General features: G+C 40.1%; 1 protein-coding gene across 1 annotated transcript; it reads right to left on the bottom strand.

Moving 5' to 3' along the window:
• Positions 1-607: 607 nt before the first annotated feature.
• On the bottom strand, positions 608-8,553 carry ces3 (carboxylesterase 3). The gene is made up of 13 exons (XM_070972595.1): positions 8,469-8,553; positions 7,119-7,320; positions 6,870-7,008; positions 5,974-6,107; positions 5,663-5,816; positions 5,345-5,449; positions 4,449-4,550; positions 3,869-4,009; positions 3,699-3,779; positions 2,942-3,083; positions 2,481-2,627; positions 2,220-2,292; positions 608-982 (listed from the first exon to the last, which is right to left on the bottom strand). Exons 1-13 carry the CDS (start codon positions 8,533-8,535, stop codon positions 811-813), a joined length of 1,659 nt encoding a protein of 552 aa, XP_070828696.1. The 5' UTR covers positions 8,536-8,553; the 3' UTR covers positions 608-810.
• Positions 8,554-11,861: the final 3,308 nt, after the last annotated feature.

Raw genomic sequence — 11,861 nt, forward strand, 5'->3', positions numbered from 1 at the left:
ATATTTCTTCCACAATAAAAGCGTGATAACGACATTTGGATCCCGAGTAACAGCAATTCAAGGAAATTCTGTTTTAGTAAGGGTAATCCGCTTTTTTAATCAATTCCCTTTAAGTCACACAACTCCATGCATTTATTGACTATTTATTATAACATGATTTCATCTCAAAAGACTGGGATATTTAACTGTGGGGATACAGACTAGATTACTTTTGCTGTCGTCAAATATTTTAAAACGACCATTTTTAAGAATCAAATACTATAGTTCCGGTGTACATTATTCGACGTTTCTATGTTTCAGAATAAATGTTTTAACTGCTACTGGTCTACGTTAACCGGATGTGGGGGATGCCTAGATAAACTGTTTACAATATGACAATAACGGTATCCCTTAGCTTGTGACGTTAGCTAATACTATATTTCCCCATAGTAAAGGCATTTTGCACATGTTTTGAATTTCTAAAAATATATAGTTTATGTAACCTTTGGGAAATCAGTTTAATTCTCAAATTTATCAGAAACTCTCACGTAATTTCTATTTGCTCATCATTTTAATCTGCATCTGCAAATCATGTTTTCATGGAAATTTAACAGGAGGCACATTATCTGTCTTTGCAATGAAAGGGTTTCCTTTAATTACAGCTATGTTACAAAGTGCATGTCAAAAAAAAAAGGAAAAAAATACACATAAAACTAAAAGACATGGAAAAGAAGTAAGTCCATTCCAAAACACAGATAAAGGGATGCAGGCAGTAACTGACAAGACTCTCAAACTTGGGACCAATACAAACAATATGACAGCTTGCAGAGATCAGTTTCCAGTCTTGGCTGCTGCTAGCTTCTGAGGGAGGGTGACAGTAGCAAAATGGACCCTGTCCTTCCTCAGTTTCTGTCTCACCGTCTGCGTCAGGCCCAACTCCAAGTACTCCTGCTTCTGCATGTCATACTGAGGCCAACTGACCAGACCAGGACTGTTGGGAGAGCTGAGGAGACATTCAAACATGCCAGCTACAGATGTTAGAGCAGACCACGCAGCAGAGAAAATCATCTACAGTTTATGTTTGCTACGGATTTCGTATGATCAGCCTTCAGAATGAATGTCTGTTCACCTTTATGCATTTTATTTGCTTCACTGCCTGGAATAGAAAGCTAATTTTGGACCTCCTGTGTGCTAGAAATTAATTTCAACCCTGTCTATTTCCATTTGTTATCTAAATTGAAAAGCAATTTGATTTGCTTTCCTATCCTATTTCCCAGTACTCAATATGTTCATATAGATATGTTCATTTATTTGTCTCTGCCTGCTTTCAGCTTCAACCTTGGACACATAAGGAAAAGCAGAAATATCACATCTAAGTAGGGTTGAATCGAGGGCAGCTGCACTTGGTTGGAGATACCTGGAAATGTTTCGTTTCCCATCCAACGAGCTTCTCCAGTTCTAACTGAACAGTTCTAACAACTCTACTGACTGCCATTAGAACAGCCACCGATTATCATGACCTGGATGACAACAGTCTTCACACACACACACACACACACACACACACACACACACACACACACACACACACACACACACACACACACACACACACACACACACACACGCATATTTCACACCTTTGAGTCAGCCCAGAGTATTTTTTCTTACATGTATCAAATGTATTAAATTTATATTTTCTGCTAAATCAACCCAGTTTGGATATTATTTCTGCACTGCTGCTAAAAATTGCCATCTGGCTCTGCTGTATCACTGACCTTGCAACAGGTTTCTGTACGAATAAGGATAAACTTTCATTGAAAGAGCTTCTCTAACCAGTCTGCGCCTGCTTATCGTCTTTTTGAAAGACTCAAGTTAAAGCTGCATTCATGACTGCTTTGGCCACTTGGGGGCAGCAAAACTAGCTGGAAACACACCACTGACACGTCGCCTGATGAAGCTGCTTGGATGAACATGTTGGCAAAAAGTTGCCTGTTAACCCATCCAGCAGACACACAGCAACATGAGAAATCATTTGAAATGCTCACGATGAAGCGGTGAGACTGAACAAAGCTGCAAAGTTGCCATAAAATTTAAACAATGAGCTGAAGGTGTTGATGAGTCTGTGTGTTTGTCCACGCAGGTAACCTCTTTCATATTTCTTTCATCTTTCTTCCTGTTAGTATCAAAATATTGATTAGTGCACATTCAACAATAGTGTTTTCTCAGTGGTTACTTACCCTGTACGGGCAAAATTTGCCCAGTATGCCATCATGGTCCTACAAAGACTTTCATCCTCCTTGGTAATATTGCCTGAGGACGGGACAGGAAGAGTCTAATCACAAACCCATCACATGCCTATTATCCATGATCTGATGTGACTCTGGTGTTTTTGTGTTGTAGCCATATAGTCTCCCATCAGGGACAAAAGACAGGAGCAGGAGAGCCTATCTCATCTATAAATTCATGTTATTGGCAGCATATTACAACATAAAACCTACCTATGATTTGCATTTGTCCATTAAAGAAACAGCCACCAAACATGAAGCCGACATCATCTGCATGGTCTGCCTTCACAAAGCTGGGTCTGTGCTTGTGTATCTCAGCACGGTGTACAAACTCATACATGTAAACTGGAACACCCACATCTAAATACAGAGGAGGGGAAAAGATGAGAGGAATATGTTTGGGCTGAGATGGAACTCAAAGATTAAGAGCAGTTAGCACATCCTCACAGGCAATGATCATTGTTTACTGCAGAGTGAACTCTATGAGGTGCCTCTTTCCATATATCAGACTGAAATAAGATTTAAGGAGTATCAAGTGATCAAATAATATCAGCAAATTGCACCAACATTGACAGATTGTCCTCCTACTCAGGCCTTTGATCAAGTAATCCTCTGTGTTTCCACTGGTTCACAGTGGTGTCACGATGTTCTTTCTGCGCCTTGCCCCCTCTGACCTGAATGATATCCGGCCACCTGGACAACAGGCAGCGTCATGAGCAGGTCTCCCATGATTTCAGTGAATCCATCCCTGATCTCCTCGGGGGTTTTAGCATCTTTCAGGTATTCATCTGCAATGAGGCTGTTGGCAGAGGAGACCTGGAGGAGGGAGAAAGGTTTGGGCATCAGATTTCCCGCTGAGATAGAGCTGGAATTTCTTCTGAGCCCTTTTACAAGAAGGACGATGTCATGCCCTTATCAATTCTTCTTTATTTTTCACGCAGCATGTGATTATCAAAATCTGCTTTGTTTATTTTGACTTCACTTGTCTTGTTTGTGCTTTATTCACAGCATGATGCATGTGCAGAGTTCAGTTTCTCTGCTCTCCTTAAATCTCACTTTAAAACCAGCATGTACTTCGACCTTTTTCTTCATATTTTGTATTTTTGAACTGTTTTAATGTCTGTGAATGACTTGCTTGTGTGTATTTGTGTTCGCAAACTCACTTGTCCTGAAATTGCCCAACAAAGCACAAATTAACTATTTTAGACTGAATTAAGCTGTTATTGATACTGCCATCAGGTTGAGAATGAATACTTTTAGTGGAATAGCTCTATATCATAGTAATAAAAAAAATTGAAATATAAGCTGTAAAATGTAGAATTGTCATATAAAATCAATATAAATATCATAAATGACTCTCTAGCTTCTATTCAGAGCAATCAATCATTTTCACCATCATTGACAAGCAGCAGCAGTTATCATGGGACTCACCCCCGCAGGATTGAACAGGTTCACAACTGCCAGCACAGACTCTCTGGTCATACCGTGCTCCCAGCCAGGAAGGGCAAAGCTCTGTGATCAACATGAGACAGTGCTTCAAAATTAACACGAGTCCTAGCTACAATGGAATTGCCACAGAGTCTGAGAAAGCATTGTGTGACCTGAGGCAGGATCCATCCGAACTCATGGTTGGTTATTCCCATCATCACTGGAACCTTCAGCACTTCTTTCCTCTTGAGATTCTCCTCTGCTGTGTCAGTCAGAAACACTCCGTCCACCACACCTCCCAGGTAAATTTTCATCTAAACACAAGAGAGAACTAACTGTGAGTGGACATCAAGCGGATGAAGGGACACTAAACTTTCAGTGGTTTACCAGCCAAGAGTGCTCACAGGCTGCCATCTTGTGGCAAAAATCTGGCCTGACACTTCAAATTCTTAACCAAGACAAAATTAAAATTCCCTTTTGAGTGAACTGTCTATTAGCTCACCCTCTGCTGTTCTATGATATGCAAGAGAGAAATTCAAACTGAATGATATTTCCAAAATTTTACAAAATTTAACTTTCGATTTGTTGTCCAGATTACAGTAATTCACAACTTGCAAGTTTCATTTTTGGTTTAGGTTGATCCAGTGGTCTTCTGTGTGGAAACATATAAGTACTCTGCATGAAGTTATGCTCTCAAAGTGAAGCTTAATACATTCATAACATCTGCTTATATATGTTCAAAAGACCAAGTACCTTTTTAGTTGCATCAACTAGCTCATCTTTACTCTTTCCCTTCATACACTGGACCAGTTCCTCTGTGCTACTGCGGTCACATCCAGTAAGGTTGGCAACAATCTAGGTAAAAGGAAGAGATCAATGAAAATTACAAATGCAATATTTCTGCAGTGAAAGTGAAAATCCGTACTTATTTTACACATAAAAGGTACATTTTGTCCAGTGCGCAAAACGGACTTAATATCCTGCATTTAATGGAGCTTGATTTTCATTACAAATGAAACTCAAATGTCAGAGCAGTATTCTTATTACAGCATTTGGCATATTTGTGTCAGGCTGCAGTCAGCTAAACCTGTTGACCTTGTTCTTCATGGCCACCAGTGCAGGTTGATAAAGGCACAACCCCTTTTCCAATTCAATTAATCAAGAGGGCAGTGCCTTTTCATTATTCTGATATATCTGGAAAAACCTTTGAAAAGAAGGCCTGAGGGCCAAAACGTCATTTGTGTGCATATGCAGCCAGAGTATGCAACACTTTTTTTTTCCTGTTCTCAGTGATCAGAACCTCATTACAACTCTGATAAACCCATTGCACGATACCTTTCCAGCATCAAACAGTAGACAGAAAAAATAGCAATTAACTGGTGAACTCAGTGGAGCATCTAGCGGCTAAAGAGGGAGACATTTCCAAGCTGAATGGAGAGTGAATACTAGACTCAAATTCATCAGGTGGATGCAGACACAACTCCAATTGGATTTTAATGCTGCTTTCTGTCTGCTGGGTGTGTAAATAGGCAACTGTTTCAGTTTCAAGCACTAGTATTTCTACAAATACATGTTCAAAATAATGAACATGTGTGATAGTTGTTTTTTTTTTCTACATCCATGCTAACTCAGCTTACATGTCACAGTACCTTGGCATAGCCTAAAGGATGTTTTGTAGTGTAGGTCCCAAGTGTAGCTACTCCACTTTGAAAAATTGCCCGATGAAATAGTCCCTTTGCTAGTGGAGACAGAGTCTGTTCATAAGAAAAGACAGATATGCAGTCAGTTGAACATAATAAATAATAAATGAAAGATGCACTCAAGCATAAACTGGACATCATGATGTTCTCTTAGGTCAATAAAACATGTAAAAAATGTGTAAATGTATGTTCGAAGTTCTTGTCATATCACTTTAAATGCTGACTGGGTTAGCATGTTGCTTAACATTTACATTGACTTTTTATTACCAGTATGGATGCGCTGATGCCTCCTGCAGACTCTCCAGCGACTGTGACGGTTTGTGGATCTCCACCGAAGGCCTCAATATTTTCCTGCACCCATCTCAGAGCTGCTAGCTGATCCAAGAAGCCCCAGTTGCCCTGAGCGTGTTCGTCTCCGGTGCTTTGGAACAGGACAAGTCAAGACACTTGCTTTGGATTCTTAGAGAATCATTTCACTGAGAAAAGCCTGGAAAAAATGGCTGCTGTGATACTGTGGATAGTTTATTTCTTCATTTGAAACCTGTGACAGTGATGTGATGAGCAACACAATTCCTTACCTCAGGAATCCCAGAATGCCAAGACGATACTGAATAATGACCATCACTATGTTTTCATAAGCAGCTAATGGAGCGCCATCGTACTGCGAAGCTGCACCCACTGTCAGACCTCCTCCATGGATCCACACCATTACCTGATACACAGCACAACAGAGGAGCCTGCTGTTCACAGCTGACCTTTCCACACAGTACAGTATATTCACTGCCATGCATTACAAGCAAAAGACTACACTGGCACATTATAAGCTGTGATAATTATTTCTGCTTAGAAAACTGTACTGTTTACAGTCACTTAACATCTGTCCATAAAGCACTGTGAGCTTTGTTTAACTGCATGGTCATCAGCGTAGTTCAAGCATGAAATGAGCACTGAAAGAAGCTGAAGTGTAAGCACTGTAAGCGGTTGAAACGTATGGCTCTTCAGCGATTGCAATGCCAGATGAAGTGCAACACTTTTCAAACTCTCAGTTGGAGAGTAAAACATTAAAGCAACTGAAGTGTCAGTTAGAAAATAAGAGATCAAAGTAGATGAACTGTCACTTAAAAGCAGTGAAAGTATGTGAAGTGTCGGATGGTATGTAAGCACTGAAAACTGTTTGAGCAGTTTCAGCTGGTGTAGGAACTGAAAGCAGTTAAATGCTTAGTTACATCAAGTAACAAATAGGTGAAAACGTTTAAAGTCTGTGACGCTGAAAGCAATGGAGGTGTCAGTTAAATTAAAGGCACTGAAAGGACATCTAAACACTCAGCATAAAGAGAGGGGGTGGACAAAATAATAGAACACCTTACATAAGAATTCAGTCCAGTACAACAACATCAAACGCTTATTTCTCTTACGCCGTAAGAAGATTGTATTTTGTCCACACCACTACATACATGCTGTCTCTTAAACCCACCGCCAGTTTGTCCCCTCTTGCAGCCTCAGCTGGAGTGTATACGTTCAGGTACAGACAGTCCTCTGAAAGCTCTGGTGGGGTGTACTGCACTGACATGGTCCTGGAAACATTCACAACTATTTCTGGATCTTGGATGCACCTGAGATAGAAAGAGAGAGACAAAGAGGACGTGTGTGTCATCCGGAGAGAAAAAATTCTAGTCTTGGCAAGTTCTGTCTCTTTGTTGAATCAGAGGTCACTCAGTCTTACATGGGAGGCTGGTGTGTGCAGTCTCTCTCCCCTTCCCATGGCTCTGGATCCTGGGGAGCCGCCAAGCGGAGAGGCCCCACAGGGGGACGGGCAAAGGGGATGCCTAGGTATTGCTTCACCCCCCTCTCTGTGCCTTTCACTGTCACATATTCCCCTCTGATTCTGCCATTTTTCAGAGAGACCAAAGGGTCATTGCTCCCTGCTGAAGAAACATGTGGGTTTTTGTATGTTAAAGGGCCATTCCGCTGTTTTTGCATGGTTATAAGTAATGTATGTATTGCCATTTGACAATAATGTGTGATTTTGCTATTAGCATATGCTAGGGGTGTGCTCAATATTTTATTCCTATCTATTCTCTTTTGATATCTCTGTTACTGTTTTATGTAGTGTTTGTGGAGGCTCTCATGCATTTGGACCTTCCCATGTGCATGTCCATTTGCAAAAGAGAAAGTACAGAGATGATTTATGTGATGTCTTTATAAACACTGTGGCTGTTTTGAGTGTGTTCACACTGGAAATGTTAAAATAAATAAATAAAGAGTGCAATACTTCAAACGTGCAGTATATACTGTGTATTCAAACACATTTTGCTGTGTAGAAGCAGTTAAATTGCCAGTGGCCTTCCAAAGTCACAGTTTGATCAATGTGTGTCAATGACAGTCTTGCATCATTTCCTATTAGTAGTAAAAGGTGTGATGCATTCATTTCTTATGGACTAAATGGCAAAAAAAAACTTGGATACTGCATATAGTTAGAATATAGTAGATGTGGGCCATACTGTAGATACGAGAATCCCTTATGTCAAATATTTAATCTGATGAAAGACCAAAACTTGGCTTTCTTATTAAATAGTAATAATTTTCTCTTTCTTGCATCTCAGCACTATGTCACGAGTGCAGTGGTTTTTGGAAAAATTTGCAGAAAATGCATTCAAAAATCCATAATAGCATGCTTTAGACAAGGGTCAACAGTAATGTTAAGTAGGCTAACACATGCAAAAACACATTATTCATTTATTTTTTACAATTGTTTAAACTCAAAAATATTCAAAAACAGTAATGTCAATTCAGGGATTATTGGTTGGCTTGGAAAATTCTTCACAGTGGTCAAGCTACAGTAAGGTTGTTAATGGTAGCAGCTGAAAAGTTGATAATGTGAACAGGGTTTATTTTGGTCAAAAGTCAATATGGTCCTGCTTCCTTTTGCCTAATTTACTTTTGTTTGATTGTTTTTGACATTCCTTGGGCTACTACGAAAACCTTACAATGAACCTATGCATCTCTCATCGGCAGGAACTGGTGCATCAAAACATCCTGCCTTGATCTGAGGTAAAATAAAAGGTTTTCCTACCTGGCGTTGCCCGTGTTATTGCTGTCAGCGCAGGAAGGAGATAAAATATGTACAGCGCTGTCCTCATCCTGACTGGGCTTGAAGAAAAGACAGAGAATTACGTGCACTTTCAGAGAAATAGCCCTCAGCCCACTGTACTGAGCCTGTAGTACCACCCCCTACACACACACACACACACACACACACACACACACACACACACACACACACACACACACACACACACACACACACACACAACTCAGCATAAGTAATAAAATTCATTGATTTAACCTTCAATGCAAGCAGAACTCTGACCGCTGAGTCAAAAATTACACAATCCTGCTCTTTGACACGACAGCTTACACGTACAAAACCATCATTTATATAATAGTTTACATACTTAGACTGCACACACAAAGTTCTCTTATTTCTGAGAGGGACTGAGTAAGATTTGATTTAATCAGGGTCAGTTTTCAGCAAAAATACAACTATACTGTATATATATACAAAGATACTGTTGGTTTTTATTAGAGATTTCTAACTGCACCTCCATTGCTGTTGCTCATGCTGTTCTGTGATGCTCAATAGCTAAAAGGTGGTTGGAAATATTTTGACTGCTGGATGACATTCTTGTAGCACTTTGCCCTTCCCTGAAAAGAAAAGACAAGAGATGAGACAAGAAGAGAATATTAAGCAGCGTTGGAGTGAGTGGATGGGTTGTCCTTCCCCCATGGAGTGGAGATAACATTTAATATCTTATGTTTCTTTAAAAGAACTATATGTTCTGTTGTTGCAAACTATACATACATATACAGTATATCACTGGATTTTAAGGATAAGGCTTTATTGTAAACAAGTCTCATGAAAAGACCCAAACCAATTAGGAAATGATCATCCAAAGTATTGTGTGTGTGTGTGTGTGTGTGTGTGTGTGTGTGTGTGTGTGTGTGTGTGTGTGTGTGTGTGTGTGTGTGTGTGTGTGTCTGTGTGTGTGTGTCCAAAGCCTGATATATCTTCTTCCTCTGAACCAGAGAGCTCCATTGTCCAATAATATCAAAAAACATGTCAATGCTGACAACTCTATGTTGTTAATTTTGACACAATTCAACATTCAACGTCCTGCTACTGTAAACATGCAATAGAGCACCAATTGCGGATCTGCTCTTGAAAATGGTCCCAGTCTTTCCAGTCTTTGAGAAATTGACCAATTCTTCATTGGTTGTTGTAATTTCACGAGATTTAAACATGTAAAGATGAAGAATATGGTCTAGGAGGACCTCAAGCAACTTCCAGGTGCTGCCAAACAGATGGGACCTCATCCATGCAGCCTCCTGGAAGGAGAAGAGACAAAACTCAAGCACAGCATCCACACAGAAAGGAGACGAGATGGAAAACTGTTTACACGAAGGAGAGACAAGAGGTGAAGCTGAATCTCCTGGACTTTTGAAAAGTTAGGACAAGGAGAACATCTCTCCTTAGAGACGTTGTTTTGAGAAGAACGACATTACATTATTTAAGACTTTCAATTACTATACTTTGCATATTTCAAGGCGTTGTAGGGGCACTGTTTCAGCTCCTCTGACACTGGCATCCACTTACAGCTTAACCAAGTTCATTTAACTTTGGGACAGGAAAAATTGAGAGCTACATTTTGACAGAATGAAAAAGACAAATAGGAAAAGATGTTCACAGATGTACACCAAGATCTGAATTTTAGTCTACATTTCAAATTTCTGCAGTTGCTGTTAAAAGCAATTCCTGATTTTTCTCTTCCAAACAACCCCACATACAACATACATGTATAAACTTCAGATGTAACTAAGCCTAACCTACAAGTATGATCAAATCTATATCTGCAATGCTGACAAAGGTAGAGATAGAGATGATAGTAGACAACAGGCTGAGCTGGTTTAGGGTATGACAAGAAGGTTGGCCAGCACAGTTGGAGGGGCCTCTTACCCATAACACAACAGTACGCCCTTTTTCTTTCCGCTGGTTGGGTGTATAGACTGTCCTTAGTTGGTGTACACAAGCATGGCAAGAGGACAACACTCAGAACAGAACTGGGATGACCTGAAAAGTGTGACTAAATAAAAATCCACACTGATTGATAGGATTCATAGCAAATTTCCACATACAAAAGCTGCCGAAAACAGATCTGAAAATATCTGATTTTGCGATGTTTTTACCCTGTTTACACATCATGTCTACAGCAAGATGCAGGAAACCTGAACTGAATCACTTTTACATGGCAGTGTAAACATAACCTAACTTCCTAAATTTACGAGAAATGTAATAGCAACAAAAATATGACAAAATCATGATTTATTGCAAGAGTGGAGAACACGGTTATGACTACCCTTCTGTACTAACTAAGTTAGGGAACGCTTGATTTGAGCTCACATTTAGCAAGATTCAGATTGGAAATGGAACTCAGCAAAGCAGTGGAGCAATACAGCAACTAACTGAACGTGTAAAGCATTGATATTATCCAAATGCACTTTGTAGTTATCCACTACATTAGTCAAATGTCGTTGAAGTGTACTGCAACAGACTGGCTGAGGTTACAAACAAAAGCTCGAGGTGTTTTAAAGGCACTTACCAGGAGTCTTTAGGCAAGCCTAATTTGATGAAACAGTGAACAGATCCCAGCATGTCAATTCAATCTTCCACCCCAGAGGTCAGGTTTGGCAACACTGTTTACCCTTCTATAATCAGTAGATAAACAAGGTCTTCCATCAGGCCGAACAAACAGGGCGAGCTCTGTGAACTTGAGGAGGGAGCAGCAAAGTTGTGTTGTTGTAAATATTCAACCTGCTACAGTTTGTAGCTTTCTACTACAATGTGGATGTCTGAGTAATACGTTCAAGTGAACTATCATGCACAAAGCTAGGCCTTGGAACTGCCTCACTTAAACATCTAAGTCAGGTCAAAATTTTTTCCATGCTAAATGTGCATTAAAGCCACAGTGAGACTCCTACGAGACCCTGAAGGATAACAGAAAGGACACAAAACTCTTAATCAAGCATGCAGCAGCATCATTGGCCACTAGCCTGCTCAGAAGATGCACCTCTGAAAACTAGCATACACTGTAAGCACATACAACACATGTGAGCAGCTGCATAAATACTCTCTTGGTGTAGGGGTGGAAAACAATGTGGAAGTATACAAAACACAGGCATTTGAGTGAATTTTGGTTGAAGAACGAGAGTCTATAGCTGTGCTAACTGCTCTGTGAGGCTGCATACGCACAGTGGTGGTTTGAGCTAAATGCATCTTTTAATATGTTGATGTTTAGCAGGTTCACCATCTTAGTTTCTGTCACATCTCCAGCCAGCTCATAACATTCATTATGTACTTATACCAGCCCATCTCCACAGTTTTGGTCATGCCTCGCTGTGGAGCCCTTTT

This window comes from Chaetodon trifascialis, chromosome 10 (genome assembly GCF_039877785.1).
Source record: "Chaetodon trifascialis isolate fChaTrf1 chromosome 10, fChaTrf1.hap1, whole genome shotgun sequence".
Lineage (NCBI taxonomy): Eukaryota > Metazoa > Chordata > Actinopteri > Chaetodontiformes > Chaetodontidae > Chaetodon > Chaetodon trifascialis.